Source organism: Carcharodon carcharias, chromosome 8 (genome assembly GCF_017639515.1).
Source record: "Carcharodon carcharias isolate sCarCar2 chromosome 8, sCarCar2.pri, whole genome shotgun sequence".
In the NCBI taxonomy this organism is placed as follows: Eukaryota; Metazoa; Chordata; class Chondrichthyes; order Lamniformes; family Lamnidae; genus Carcharodon; species Carcharodon carcharias.
The window spans coordinates 168,967,933-168,984,454 of NC_054474.1; the positions used below are offsets into that span (position 1 = coordinate 168,967,933).

At 38.0% G+C, this 16,522-nt stretch overlaps 1 protein-coding gene across 10 annotated transcripts; it reads right to left on the reverse strand.

Moving 5' to 3' along the window:
- Positions 1–576: 576 nt before the first annotated feature.
- Positions 577–16,402, reverse strand: rabepk (Rab9 effector protein with kelch motifs). Of its 10 annotated transcripts, XM_041193220.1 has the most exons (9): positions 16,251–16,284; positions 14,446–14,513; positions 11,089–11,242; positions 8,280–8,431; positions 6,862–7,014; positions 5,179–5,340; positions 4,184–4,333; positions 3,595–3,750; positions 577–1,974 (listed from the first exon to the last, which is right to left on the reverse strand). In XM_041193220.1, exons 3-9 carry the CDS (start codon positions 11,214–11,216, stop codon positions 1,646–1,648), a joined length of 1,230 nt encoding a protein of 409 aa, XP_041049154.1. In that variant the 5' UTR covers positions 11,217–11,242; positions 14,446–14,513; positions 16,251–16,284; the 3' UTR covers positions 577–1,645. The 10 variants fall into 10 exon arrangements, with proteins under 10 accessions (XP_041049154.1, XP_041049157.1, XP_041049162.1 ...); XM_041193223.1 differs by lacking the exon at positions 11,089–11,242 and having other exon boundaries at positions 14,446–14,524; positions 16,251–16,402; XM_041193228.1 differs by lacking the exon at positions 3,595–3,750 and having other exon boundaries at positions 16,251–16,289.
- Positions 16,403–16,522: the final 120 nt, after the last annotated feature.

Consider the following 16,522-nt stretch of genomic DNA (forward strand, 5'->3'; position numbering starts at 1 on the left):
TGCCAAATGAGTTTTTAGAGATTATGGATTAGGTCAGTGCTATTATCCTTTGTCCTGATTTGTTTTTCCAGGTTTGGCGGTGTGGAAGAGACTTTTTTCCCAGATATTTCACAGGTAACTAATTTGCTGTCAGGCCAGGCAATGCTCCAGCTAAGTGCCTGACAGTTAAAAATGAATGTCAGTGAGGGGAAACTACTGTTGAAGTGGATCATCAATGCAATTTGCTCTGTTGCAGTTCTTACAGAATCCAACACCTGGAAGTCAAGTAGTGTTGGGATTTTTGGAAGAACATGTAATGGGTGCTATTTTTCAAATCAGATTTCACCCACTGATTCTAGCATTTAACACTACAACTGCTGTGAATGCAACATGTTTAATGTGACTACTTAACCCAGCATAAATTTGAAGGAATAATTTAGAAAATGGTGCTGAGAGATTTCATCAATCTCTTTATTCCAGGAGCTGTAAGGGGAAAATCTCGTATCCTAGATTTCTCATATCACAGATGAATGGACACCATGGACAGCTTGTTTTCTGACATTACTTTCTGAAAAGAACAGCCACTAGTTCATCAGGTTACTGAATGACAAATTTATTGTGTACCTTATGCTTACTAGGAAACAGCATGAATTAACTCCAGTATCAAAACCAATAGTAAATACATGTGGACAACACAAAGGCATATGAACAAAAGTTTAGGATGTACAGTTGAGCAACTTTAATCAATTTCTATTTTATTTTATAAAATAAACGTACAACTATTTTAAAAATCTCCTTTTCAATATGCAGAATATCTTGGAATTTCACATTTTTGATAACACTTTGCTTTTTGGTATTGTGCTGTGAATAAGTTGTTCTAATGATGCTTTGACGTACTTTTGTATGTGATTTTAAAGGTTAGATTTTTCAGCTGCATCTTAAATTGGAATAGCTTTTAAACTAAGGGCAGCATATAATAAAATACAAAAAAAATCTCATTGTATAAATCATTCAGGCATGTAAAATTTCCTGAAGGTTAATTTTTCTATTTTTTATGGATAAAAGATACAGGCCTTATATGCCTGAATGGAGTACTCTGAGAAACCTTTAAGGTTAAAGAAATATAGTGCGATAACACCCTGCAACACAAGGTGACAACTTCTCAATCATTGGAGGTGCTGGAAGCTGGAGTATGGGAATCAAACTACAGCTTTTTCAAATAACTTGCATAGTAGATTCTTTACCATTGAGCTCCACTAAATTTATGCTTATAGTTATCTCACTTCATTGAAATTGGAAGGCTTTAGTTAATGGGACCGTTTGGAACTTTTAAAGTAAATTTACAGCCATGATTTAACAATATGAGAGAGTTTATATATAATTGCATAGGTTTCATTAAAGTTCCTGTCCAGTTAAATGGACACTTGAATCAGAACAGTGATCTAAAAGTGAACTGGTGACATCAAAAGAACTGCTGGAAATATTTGACAGCTTCTGTAGGGAGAGTGGTAGTCTCCAGATACAGGCAGACATGAGCCTAAGTATCCACTGTACTTTGATTTGGCAACATGATTTTTGTCGAGAGTCTGCACTATCTTAGCAGTCCTCCACTTTCCTACTATAGTGCATACACCAATGTGTCTGATACAAGACCTAGAGAATGCAATTAATAGCCATCAATTACTGTGACAAAGCAGTCATTATAAACCCCCCCTTGAGTATCCATACCACCAAATATCAAGCACAGATTCACAATGCTCTCAGTTTGATTTTGAACCACTGAACAATTCCTTTGAGTAAGATTTCCCTCAGTCCCACTTTGCTTGTTAGATTCCTCATGTGTGTTCACCTTATCTGATTGTCCATCACTATCATTTGCTGCAGGAGTTGAAGTTTCATATTCTCTTATTTTCCAGGGTATAACACACATGGCATGATCCAGTCGTCTTGCTGGCAGAGGGGAATCAAATTCTAACAGTGTCCAACAATTTGTTTCTGTAAAAAGTAAAATTAAACAATTTGAAGTGAAACTTCTAAAGAGGATCATATAACAGTAGTGTACTTGAAGGAATATAGGAGAACTTAAGTGGACTTTTATTTCAGGTGTGGAAGTGGACAAAGCAATAGTACTTAAGCTAGCTTCTGCAAGAAGGAAACGTTATAAAAAAACATATTTGAAACTAATATACACATGAATAAGGTTGTGGCTGACTCGTATTCCTTTCATTTTAATACTCCTTTGGTTAACAGGTCTACTTAAAGTTAACTTGCCATGAAATTAGTCATCCTGTGCATGTAATATACTGTGAATATTTTTAATAACTAGTTACAAACAGTATTAGCAGATGCCTGGGAACAGGTCTAGTGCCCTGTTATGAATTGCATGTCGAGCAGGGGCATCTAAGGGTGGTGGATTTTTTTTTTTAAAAGTACTAATAGGGCAGAGAAAGATGAAAAATATATTGCCCAGTAGAAATAGCAACCAAAACTGAGTAATATTTGAATTTTAAGATTACATACCATTGTAGAAAACAAGGCCAATGTAAATCAATGTGGCACCCCCTTTGTAACATAAGTAATATTTCTGGAATAGAGTCATCTACATTTATGCCCCCTGGTTATCCTTCCCAAGGGGAAAATTTCCTTCGTCTACCCTATCTATGCCCCTCAATCTCTGCTCCAAGGAAAATAACCCCAGTCTATCCAATCTCTCCTCATAACTAAAACTTCAGCCCAGGCAGCATCCTGGTAAATCTCTACTCACTCTAGTACAATCACATCCTTCCTATAATGTGGATTCCAGAATTGCACTCAATACTCTTAGCTGTGGCCTAACCAGTGTTTTATACAGTTCCAGCATAACCTCCCTGCTCTTATATTCTATGCCTCGGCTAATAAAAGCAAGTATCATCTACTACTGATAACAAAAAAGTCTGTTTTGCATCTGACTACTTACACAAACTTTGGAAGTCCAATAATGAGATAATTGTGCAGATTATGTAACCGGGCAAACGCATAATTTGAGATTTTTACTTTCCAAGGAGAGGCCACTTATGGGGCTGAACCTCTACTTTCAAAAATATTAAAAATAGAAAAAAGAATTTCCCTTACATGTCCCCTCATGTGACTGTCACGTGTGGAACATGTTCATAATATCCAAAAACTTCATTAAAATTTTTAAAACCCTACATGAAATCTCATCCTGCCTGTGCATGAGGTTTCATGTTTTTTCTACTTCCTGCTAGGGCTCCTGGCCTTCCTGCCACCTTAAGGTTGGACGGGCAGGTCCACTAATTACTCTGTCAATGGCCTCAATTGGCTATTGACAGGCTGGCATGCAGCTGATTTTGCTGCGCCCCCACCTTCCTGAAAATTTAAATGGAGCGCGGTGACATTGGGAGTGCAGCCCGACATCACCGCACGTCATTTTGTGTCGGCGAGCGGGCCCCGCCCCTGCTTGCCAATGGTAAAATCCAGCCTATGAAGTTTATTGAAAATCAAATGTGGCTCATTTTAACAGATTAAAATAAATTATTGGTCTGTTGCTGGATCGATTTTCAAATGAACAAGCCCATCACAGAACCTTAAGATACAGAAGGAATTGAAGGCACCTACCAACATGATACTTATACATGGTGTTCAATGCTCCTGTGACATCCATACCACCAAAGATGAATATGTACTTTCCATGGGAAAATGCAGAGTGAGCTGCACGGCCTCCTGGGATGTCACCCTTCATTTTTACTTTTATCCATCTCATGTTAACTGGAGCTGTACGTCAGGTATTATACAATGAAAAATTCTTTTTAGAATATATTTAGAATTTTACTGAATGCATTTTTAAAAATTGTGAATATTTTGCTGTCAGGTCTGGCTCCAAGCACTTTATTGTAGTAATCCTCTTATTTCCTCCAGTTTCTTTTTCTTTGAATTGAGTAATCAATTCCTTCATCATATGTAATCTCTCGTTCTAAATGTCCCCCTCCTTTAGGTTCCCTAGTACTGAGGATGATTGCAAGTCTGATGAGAACAACCAGCCAACCTACTCTGTCCTCATCCTGTACTTTTCTGTAACTAGCCACTACTTGTGCATATTTCCTTAAAATCAAGATTGCAAAGTTTCCAAAATACTTCAACTAACAATAAGGATTGCTACAACCATAATTTTTCATATCTTAAAAGTAAACGTATGTGCAAGACTTACCCGTATCAATGAAATACATATCGTTAAAAAAATTTTCCCCTGCTAATCCTCCGTGGATGTATAATTTGCTATCTACAGCAACCATCACATGGCCATGTCTTGGGGCTGGTGGTTTGCCTTCTGTTGATTGCTGTGACCAGTTAAGTGTGGCTAAAAAGTAGATAAATTTGCATTAGCATTTTCATGGGGAGAAAAGATTGTTAATTACTACATATTGACAATTTATCTGTGGCATTTTCAGTATTTGGATTATCTCATGCCATGATGAAGCAGTAGACTGGTGCCATGATGCCTGTAAAGTGAGTTTCTGTCCCTCACTAATAGTAAATGGAAGTGAAGAATTGCTGCACGTTTGCAGCCTCAAAGATAGATAAGTGATCCCAGCAGCAGGCTCAAGTAGCAGCAATAAATTTCTGGAAGCAAGTTGCTTACTTATCCTCTGCTAAGGGACTAACACAGCATCTGCAGATGCAGTAATCACCTTTAAGTAGGGAAGATACACACCAAGTCCTGGGAGACATTCACCACCATCACCTTAGTTCACTGGCAGCAGTTTTGCCTCTCGAGTCAAAAGGTTTTAGATTGAAGTCCAAACCCAGCATATGAGTAATGAAGGGTGCTTCATTGTTAGAGGTGCCAACCAGTGAACATTTGTTGTTCGTGAAACCTTGCGCACAATCTGGCCACCACGCTTTCCTACAAAGCGGTAGTCACTGCATCTAAAAAGTAATTCATGAGCGATGAAGTGTTTTGGGTATCCTACAAATGTGAAAGGTGCAATACAAATCCAAGTTCTCGCTTCTATCTTGGATGGCTAGTTCAACTGAGTTGACCCCATATCTTGGCCATAACATAGACTGCACCTCGCCTCCACTGACACTGATACCCTCACTACCTCCAGTCTCAATTTTCTCAATTCCCTATGACTTGGGTATAAAAATTCAGCCTCAAGGTCAGCATTACTTCAAATCTCTTAGTAAGCTGTTTATTTGTACCTTTATTAAACACATGGAGTTGTGTATCTTGTACAGGTTCTGCTCCTTTATCCCCACCACCAAAAACATAGAGGCAATCTCCAATAGCTGCAGTAGAGCCATGACATGTTCGGGGTGTTGGTGGAGTACCATTTACTGCTGGGCTTCTCCACACTCCAGTTTCTGGTTTAGACAGTACACACAGCAACAACAACATTATGTCTGATCAAAAATAATCATTTTTGAGTTCAAGTTTGTACTTTGCATTGATGCTTTAATAAAAGTATTCAATTAAAATGAGTGCAACTAACATCCAGCTCAATAGAGGGCATGTGTTAAAAAAATAACTCAACTGTGCTTCCAGCTAGTTACTGGATAGCAGTCACAAGTGGGAACCCTGGCAGTTTTTAAACCTCCCTTTACAATGGGACTCTGTGGTCACTTGTAGCAGTCCCCACTGTGTCTATCTACCTCTGCTTAAACTTGAACCTTGCTGATCTGTACGGATTTCTATTTGATGAAGAGTTACATTCAACACAATGGCCCAGAACTTACTGGAGCAGGGTATCTTTCAGTATGCCCCGTGTGGTAGATTTTGTTCCTCGCCCATCAGCTTGAAAAACATTTGTACTCCAAAATGCTGGAAATATGAGCTGATGTGAGGTCAATGGGCATCAGAGACCTTAGCAACAGGACAAACAGTTTAACCAATGAGGTATAGGGATTCAGATGGCAATGGAGGAGGCATCTCGGTGAATTAAAAGTCAAATTGGGTACAAAGAGAAATAGAGAAGGGAACAAAAGATTGGATTGAACGAGAAAATAAAGAAAAAGGGATGTAAAAATGGTAAATTTTAAAAAGCTCCAAGAAAAATTTACCACCTGTAGGAATGAAATTCCATATTTTCTGTTGTTCACTTTCTGGGACAGGGAGGTTAAGGGGCATTGCGGGAACATAAATCTCATCCTTAAACGGGGCCTTACCAGCCCTAACTGTGTAATGGTGAGTTTAAGTTGTTTTTACAGGGCAAATGCAACAATTTCTTGAAATGCACAGATGGTGAGCTATCATCTTGCATGGTTAATGGTGAAGCAGTGCAAATCGTCCAGCAATCTGTGACTATTCACAACTCCGGGAGTATCTCTTCATGCCACACATTGCTGAGTTAGTTACATGGAGGAAATGCTATGTGCAATAAACTCACTATTATTTTGGCAGCAAATTTTGGCCCATTAACCTTTCTCTTTAGGTATTGAATGACCTTTGTATTTGCAGCATTTTTTATTACAAGTTTATTAATTTTTGAACCAAGACCACCATTTGGGCAATTTTTCTTCTATTCAAAAATTACAAAAGTTTGTTTATTGCACTAGCAGCACACATATATTTAATTCTATGTGAAAAATGCAATTTACAAACTAATCTGATTTAACAATATAAAAATACTGCTAAGCAAAGATTAAAGGTCTATCACACAATTATACTTTTCCTACCAAATAAATACTTTATAATACTGAATGGAGTTTTGAAGGAATGTATAAAAAACTCCTTATCAGCACTCAGGTGTCTTCTTGCTCAAAAATCTTAATGTGTGTAAATCACTAAAGGACATTAACATTGTGCCAGTTATTAGGCTCCTAAAGGTTTAGTTGCTTGTAGTTGACTAATGGCAGTGGAATCAATGTTATTAAATGTAACTTTACCAAAGTTTAAAACTTGGACACAGTTCCTGTTTGCAGATTCATCTGCACCACCAAATAACCAAAGGTCACCAGGTCTGCTCACTGGAACAAAGCTGGAATGCTCATATCGTGGCAGTAACCCCTTCCACTCTGGTACATCCCACTCATGTTTGTCTATTTACAGGGAACAAAATTAGTCAATGCACAGCTATGGATACAAAGCAATAAATAGATAATCTCAAAAAGGAAATCTTGTACAACAGACAAGTATTAACAACAGTACAAATAACTGAAGGAATAGACCGCTCAATTAGTATTGCATCAGGCGTGGCCTGATAACACAGAAATCATTAGCACATTATCCCAACGTTACATTACTGGATCCCAGCCACTAAAACACTGCTACTAAAAAACAAACATTGCAAAAGGTGACTCAGTGAATTGGTGCTTAAGCAAAAAGGTTGCAAAAGTAGGAAAATAGAGGAGAAAGAGAATGGGACCTTCGTACATATATTAGTTGATAATGAGTAGGTTTGCAAACACACTATATTGGAGAAGTGGATAAGCACTCTATAGCATTGCAGAGGCAATCTAGAGTCTTGTACACTTTATCAAGAAACTTTAACTGAACTTTTTGAGGAACTTATCTGTTTAGCATGTGTGTGATTGTTTGAATGACAAGTTTAATGACACACGTTGAAAATAATTTAGACATCACATATTACATGTTATTACAATATTTATACATTTTGTACACAGTTGCTTAAATCAATCACAACTGATAGTAGCCAATAACAATATTCACAATGCAATCCACTGGCCTTGGGTTTGGCCCAGGCCTTCTGTCCCCAACATTGTAACACAGTTGGAACCTCATGGCTGTGACATTTAATGTTGTGCCTCACTAAAATGAGAGTTTCACTCAAGGAAAGCTAAAATTGCATCTCATTTTAGAGTCATCAATTGTGAAGTCACTGAGCAGCACTGATGGTATTTAAATCCAACAGTACCATTCTATACCAAGAGTCTACTGCAGCAAACTACAGTCATCCAAAGAGTGATAAGACTTGGACACAAGCAGCTTCTTTTCCTTAACTTTCTGGGGTTTTCCCATAATTGAGAATTATGCAAAGACAGAACAGAGACTGTGAACTCACAATGTGAAGAATCACAATCCTGAGCTGATGTGAGCTGGTGTTGTCAACATGCCTTCACCAAAACTATTCTCCAGTTACTTCTAAGATCACTTAATTTTTTTATTCTACAAACTTACTGGGCACATTACTAAAATACAGTAGCAAATCTAGGCTTTATGTAGAAGGAAGGGAAACAACAAAACTTCAGCAAAGTTAATTCTGGAATTTGGTATTAATATAAATTAGTCTACTGAAAATTTCAATTTTAATATGCAAACAAAATAAAGAAAAAAATGTTGTTACCCAGATCTAAGATATGGGCATCAGAAAAACTTCCATTGGGGTTTGCTCCTCCAACTATAATGACCTTCCCCCTCTCAGAGGTATCTGGAACATATGTGAGAGTATGACCAACTCGAACATCTGGATTCTCCCCTCTTGGTACAACAGCATACCTATAAACAGGGGTGGGGGAGAAATGAACAAACTCAAACATTGCTGCCTGCTTAGCCAAGACATTAAAATTCACTCTCAGTGAAAATAGGCATGAGTCTTTAAGCCCTTCTGAACAGTTCTCTAGAAAGAATGTCATTATCAATCTCCTCTTCTCTGTTAGATTTTATAATCATATAAAGATCACCATTTATTGTGAAACTTAGTGCACAATATTTTTCCCTACAAGATTTCTGTATTTTACCTTCTCCCCTCTTGAGCTATTCCACAGCATTGAGATTAGGAATACTTTGAAATGGATCAATAGCATGGCACTAGGTTACCCAATGCTACCAAAAAGATGCTATGCATACATATGGCCCATTCAAACTAAGATGTTCAATAATAAAGTTAAATTGTAATTTGATTTCTTTCAAAGATAGTTGATGTCCTACTGTCACAGTCACAGAAGGCTCCAAATGTACTGTGAACACCCCAAGATCTTTCTCCAAGGTGACTAGGACATACGAAAGAAAGTTACAGTATGCAGTTAGGGAAACTCTCCCTATGGGTCTCTCATGTCCTGGATTGTGAATAGCTGACTCATTAGGATGTTCTCCAACCTGTTTGTCCTTATGTTCACTGAAGGTCTGAACACAATAGACACAAGAGTGAAATGCAAAATTGAGAAGCAGCACCTACAAACAGTTATATAATGATGACCAGACAATCACTATTAGTGACATAGTTTAAGGGATAGATAATTTCCAGGAAATAGGGAAGAATGCCTCAACTCTTCTTTGAAATGGTGCCACAGGATTTTTACGTCCACCTGAGAGAGCAGATGTGCCTTGGGTGAATGCCTCTTCTGAAAAACAGCATCTCTGACTGCGCAGCACTGGACTGCCAACCTAGGTTTTGTGCTCAGGACCCTGGAGTGAGAGCTGAAGCTTTTGACTAGAGTTAAGAGTGCTGAGCAACAGCTGACACCTGTGGCAATTAGACAAGTCATACAAACCAAAAAAGGCCAAGATTTAACCTTCAATCTGTATTGATTTAGCCAATTACAGCTGGGACGATGGTGGAGGTACTACAATTAGCTCACTATGTGTGGAGTTTGTTTATTCCATATTAATTGGTTGCTGCTTTAGTGATCAACAGCAGTACTTTAACCCTAGATTTAAATTGTTAATGGCTATGCAAATGATAATATATAAACATAAAAATGTTAATGGTTTTCCATTTCTGGGTTAGTTGACAGTGTTAATTTCATGATGAAAACCTGTTGACATGGAGAATATGAATGCTGATTGAATTGTCACAAACAAAAATGAAAAGTTCCTGGGCGGATGTGTGAATTCTTTCTATTACTCCATTCACATCTATATATACTTGGGTCATTGTATATAGTTTTTATACCCCCGAGTTGTTATATTGCTAACTTTACCTCAATCATTTGGTTTGTTTTAAATCAGGTTAAAAAACAGTGCCTTAAGGCACACATTCTGGGATAAGAAAAGCTATCTGCGTGTGAGGATAACACTAACAAGTTAACCATTGCATTTTTACGGCATCCTCACTTTATGGCATTCCTACCAGCTCAAGCTAAGGCCATCCAAAAGTGAAGATCAGACAGATTAATGTGCTACAACTTTTGACCAAATCAGCTGTTAATGAATCATTTACAATCTTGGAAGAGAACTGCTACGAGAAAGCAGGTCTCCTTACGGTGGTTGAGACACTGGAGCAAAAAGTATAAAAAATTGGATTCTTATTTTTGACAAGCTAATTCAAATTTGGCAATATTATTTCTGGCAAGGTTATTTAGTCAAATGATGCTTTGGTAATTGATCTGGTTGGTTGAATTGGTCATTTTGATTGGTGATTACTGGTCAATAAATTAAGATCTTTATAATAAAGTTAAACTTTACACTCACATCAGAAAGTTTTGGGAAGTTGAAGGGAACTTTTGAAGAAGTTTAGACAGTTTTCAGTAATGTTTAAGTAGTGTTTAAGAATTGAAAATAAGAAAACAAATGGAAAGTGCATCACAACAGTTAAATCAAAAGCATAGGGTTCTAAGCACTGTAATATAATAGCAGAGACCTACTACCTATGTAGGAAAAGATGATTTGAGAAAACAATGAATCCAGAATAGACTGAGGAAGGCAGACTATTACAGTAGCCTATCACTCAAGGACACAGTTTGTATGATTTTATACTCATGTCATAAATGTGCAGCCGTTACACTGGAAGCTTATCAGTGATAAGTTAAACATAGAATGCAACCTTAATTTTCCTAAGCTTTTAATGTAATCTTGGACACAAAATATTACCTTGTATCACTGTTACTAAGCAAAACCTAACTATGGCAAACATATTGTAATGCAATTAAATTACTATTAGGCTCATGACGTTCTCTAGATTATGTATATTAAAAAATTAAAGATGAAAATTCTTTTGATGTCATCAGTACTTAATCTTGTGTTGATGTTAATTTTATTATAGATTTTAATAAATAATAATAGATAATGTAGCCTAATATTATTTAATGCCTCTGCAAAGTAGAAGCTGCAATTCATTCTGTTTAATTGCTGTCTTCCTGTGTTCATACTTGGCTCGATTATCAATATCTTGTGAATTCAATTTGTGGGATATTTTGGGCATCATATATACAAACCTTAAACATAAAATGCCAAGTCCCGATCCAATCTTTGGTGTGTGGATATTGGCTAAAAAGGTATTGTGCAGGACTTGGTGTTTTGTATTTAAAAGCATTTCAGTTTTCTCCAAATTTTGGTATTTCATCAATGGAATTCTCAGAAGTTTTGTGCCTAACATCAAAAATAGTATGCAAGACAAAAATCAGGAGATATGTCATTCAGAAGCATCTATACCTAAAGATGTTTCTTTTGAACATCATCTTGGACATATCTTGTTATATTTACATGTTATATTTACATTTTATACTTCTTCGGTATCTGAACATAATGTACTTCATATTTCAATTCAGTCTAAAGCTTTAAATAAACATTAGTAGTTTTGACCAAGAGAACTGTTTTTAGTTTCCTCCAATCTGAACTCAATACGTCAGCACTACACGAAACTACTTTAAATCCAATAAGGTGACTACAAGGGAGTAATTGCAATTCACAACACTGAAAAAGAGAAAATTACTGAATAAAATAAAGCTTCTAGCATAGAGGATAACATCCAATTAAGAGAGTCCTTGTGAAACAGTTCTATGAAAACCTAAAATTGTAATAGCGCCCTGGATTTTAAAAAATGACATTCTCCCACCTGATTACATCCAGAGCCTATAGAATGGGATCTATGGATGACTTTCAAGCAAAGAAAGAAGTGTTCTTGGCTATGGTGGTCTCTGTGTTAGAAGAGTTTGTTAACACTCATTATGAAGACTAATGCATGAACAACAGGTGCCTTGGGGAGGTACTATAGGATGACTGGCATCTGTGGAACAGTAACCCTATGAGATGAAATGCACTAGAGAAGGAGAGGAAAATTGGCACAGAAAACTGCTAATGAGTGGGAGGGGGAAATTACCTTCTAGTCCCTGTCACATTGAGTTCTGCACAACCTCTTAGATTTTTATTCATGAATAGTATACATTTCCTATTTTTCCCTGTAGCTGGCTGCAATCCAACCACAGTTCAAAACCGTTGCTTCATGATAATGTTCACAATGCAGGGTTAATGATTTAGCATCATTACAATTTAGCTTGTTATGGAGGAAATTTTATGTTTCATATGAGTATGCTACTCCCTGAAAAAATTCAGTTCCTAGCTATAAAAAATTAAATAATTTTAACCATCTCTTAGATGTCACCCGAGTGAAAAAATCTCATCGCGCAACGTTGCTGAACAAACAGAAAAGCAACCTTTAGAACTGTCTAGTAGTTTTCAAGACTGGGAGATCATTTGCTCATTAACTAGACTATTAAGTGATATTTCAATTTATTGTACTGGAAGGTTAAGCATATAGAAACTACTTGACTAGAGTTTGGGGTTGTCTCCTGCCGCCAATTATTGGAGTTTACAAATGCATTCCGATGTGTGTTAGCCGGCATTCTTCATGCTTTGATAGATGGTTGGATCAGAGATGACCACACCTTCTCTCCAACTAGGACCACATATCATTTCTCCAGGGTTGGTCACCCTTCCTCCTTTCCTGTTGATGATAGGTTTTGGTTTAGGCTCTCATTAGTTTCAACTGAACCAATGGAAAGCGCCAAGAACTATAATTGGTTCTGAGCTGTAGTGATCATTCTAAGCAGATCAGTGCCTTAAAACAGGGGTTTTCCTGTTCAGATGGTGTACATCTTTCATATGATATTCAAAATGATACATGTGCCAGTGTAAGTCTTTAGAGATGAGGCAGGATGGAAGATATTTTCAACTTTTAATCCCATTTCTAAAATTAATTGAGCTGAAAAATTTCACGTTATAAGTAAATTTCTCCACTACTGTATATTGTAAAATCATTTCAATTTTTGATTGAATAATATAATTAACTTGGAATGAGGGATACTGTAGTGGTTATGTTACTGGGCTAGTAATCCAGGGGCCTGGACTAATGATCTGGTGACACGAGTTCAAATCCCACCACAGCAGCTGGGGAACTTAAATTCATTTAACAAACTAAAAATTTGGAATAAATATTAGTAATGCTGGCCGTGAAACTACTGGATTGTCTCAAAAACCCATCTGGTTCACTAATATCTATTAAGGAAAGGAAATCTGCTATCCTTATCAGGTCTGGTCTACGTGTGTCTCCTATACACACGGCAATGTGGTTGACTCTTAATTGCTCTCTTAAATGGCCTAGCAAGCCTCTCAATTGTACTAAATCACTATGAGAAACTCATGGACTACAGTGTTTTAAGAAGGCAGTTCACCACCATTTTCTCAAGGGCAGTTGGGGATGAGCAATAAATGCTGTTGGTGTTAGCAACACTCACATTTAGTTAATGAATAATTTAAAAAATCTTCCTTTCTTTAAAAATATATAGTATCGTGTGAAAAGCATTAAGAAATTTAGTAAGAAGAAATCTAGGTAAAAGTGCTAGCATGGAACATTAACAAGGTTGAAGAGAGTAGGATTGAAGATAAGATAAATCAAGAGCTAATAGCACCAAGCCTGGGTTCAAAACCCTGTCGACCATAGGATTAAGGAACGATTGATATAGTAAGGAAAAAACAGGTTTGAGGTCTTAGAAAATAATAAGTTAGATTAGAAGACTATGCAATGCATCTTTACTCCAACATACTGATGATGCAGAAAGTAGAATTATGTGCAACATGACAGAAAATGACATTTTGACACTCTGCAGGTGCTAGCACTGAATCATCAGTCCTCCTTTACGTCACAATCATTACATATTACATAGAATATACTGAACAGAAACAAGCTGTTCAGTCCAATCAGTCCATGCCAGCATTTAGGCTTCACTCAAATTTCTTCCCATCCTTCCTCAGATAACTCAAGTCACTCTATTCCTTTCTCCCTCATATGCTTATATGGCTTCCTGTTTAATGCATCTATACTATTCACTTTAATATTACCTGTGGTAGTGAGTTCCACATTCTCACCACTTTCCAGGTAAAGAAGTGGCTTCTGAAATCCCCATTTGATTTCTTAGTGACTATCTTATATTGATGGTCTCTTCCCCAACAGTGGAAACATTCTCTCTGTGTCTATCAAAACCTTCATAATTTTAAAAGACTTCTGTTAGGTCACCCCTCAGCCATATCTTTTCAAGAGAAAAGAGACCCAGCCTTTCCTTGCTATCATTCCTGTAAATCTTTTTGCGTCCTCTCCAATCCCTTTTTTAAAAACAAGATGGCAACCAGTACTGTATATATTTATATATCATCTTTCAACAACATATTATTCTGTATAGTTTCAACAGCAGAAGAGTAAATGAGGTGGGGGCATGTTATTCCTGTTTCATTGTTCCACTTTACAGTTGCAATGTCCATTGATAGAGTGAAATTAAATGTACACTTTGAGATCCTACCATGTTGTTAATTGGGGACTTTCCCCTGGCTCCAAGACAGTCAGCAATTCCATTATCTTTTGATAAACCTGGAATAAAACTGCCAGATATTGAACAATTAAACTTTCATATCATATGAAATGTATAAAAACTAATTGCATCATAATTTAATCCTTATTAAATTATATTAACACAAATACTTAAATTAATCCATGCCACAGCATATTGGAGCCTCAATGTGGCCTTAGAGTAAATAAATTTGTCACAGGTATCAAGATCGAGTTATGTGCTACAGGTAGTAAACCAACTGCCGAACAGCTGTCTGCAGTTTTGAATCCGTTTTATCAATCACTCAAGCTTCCCTATCAATCCTTGGGATTAAGTTTAAAAATCAAACGTACAAAAATCTTACTCGGATATACAAAATATATAACATCGATTCTTGTGGGACACCCACTTTATATTTCACCCTAGTCCCAGTATGATAATTAAACATTCATCACTACTCTCCGCTTTCCGTCTCAAAGCCATTTATATTAATATCCATTTACCTCCTACTAGCAGGTTAAATGTTAGATACCAGTTGTGTCCACTTGGAATAAGCTTTTACCCCAGCCTCAACATCCACATGTTCATAAGAACATAAGAACTAGGAGCAGGGAATTCAGCCCCTCAAGCCTGCCCCGCCATTCAATACGATTATGGCTGATCTCATTTCGGCCCCAACTCTAATTTCCCACCCTCTCCACATAACCTTTCAACCTGTTACTAACTGAAAACCTGTCTACCTCCTCCTTAAACTTATTCAGCATCCTGGCATCGACTGCACTCTGAGGTAGTGAATTCCACAGATTCACGACCCTTTGAGAAAAGTAATTCCTCCTCATCTCACCCCTTAGCCTAAAACTATGGCCTCTCATTCTAGAATGCCCCATAAGGGGAAACATCCGCTCCACGTCTACTTTGTCTATCCCCTTTAGCATCTTATATACCTTAATTAGATCTCCTCTCATCCTTCTAAACTCTAGCAAGTATAGGCCTAAACTGCTCAATCTCTCCTCATAAGACAAGCCCCACATCTCTGGAATCAATCTATTGAACCTCCTCTGAACCGCCTCCAATGCAACTACATCCTTCTTCAAGTAAGGGGACCAAAATTACACACAGTACTCCAGCTGCGGTCTCACCTGTGCCTTGTACAGTTGCCACAACACTTCCCTATTTTTATAATCTATTCCTTTAGCAATAAATGCCAATTCCATTTGCCTTCCTTATTACCTGCTGTACCTGCACACTCGCTTTCAGCGATTCATGCACGAGGACACCCAGATCCCTCTGCACCGAAGCATTCTGAAGTTTCTCTCCCTTTAAATAATAAGTCGCCTTTTTTAAATGCTTCCGACCAAAATGGATAACCTCACACTGATCCACAGATTTAAATGGAATAATCCTTGGAATACTGGGGCAAAAGCCGACCGTCTCCAAACATCTGGAAGCCCAACGTTTGAGTTAGTGCTCCTGGAAACACATCCAAAGACGAAAAAGGACCCCAAAACTGCTGGGACCCCCTGGAAGGATATCAGATTACAACGACACCAGAATCCGACCTGAAGGGCAACACTGATGTAAGCCATTGATTTTCAGCCCCCTTCCCCCCACCCCCGACCCCCGACAGTATTTATTTATCGCCAACATCCCAATGACTGACGGACTCAGCCCCTTTTCCTCGCTATACTTACTTACACCGGCACGGCTGCGCCACCAAAGTTTGGTGCTTCCTATCTCTTATTTCCCACCCACCCACACACACACACACACACACCCACCCCAGACGATTCCTTCCTCTTGGCGTTGCTAAGGGGACCTGCGACCCTTGAACTTTCAACTCCACCACCGAGCCGACCAATGGAGAGGGCGGCTCTCGGCGAGTGCGAGGGTTCAACTGCCGAGCCGAGGAGCCAATGAGAGTTCGGCAATGACCTGTGGAACTGGGTTCATCTTCAAAAAAAAAGAGGAGCGGCCGCTGGGGAGTGATCGGTGGGGCGGGGGGTTGGAGTTGGGGTGGGGGTGGTGGTTGGGGGTGGGGGTGGGGGTGGGG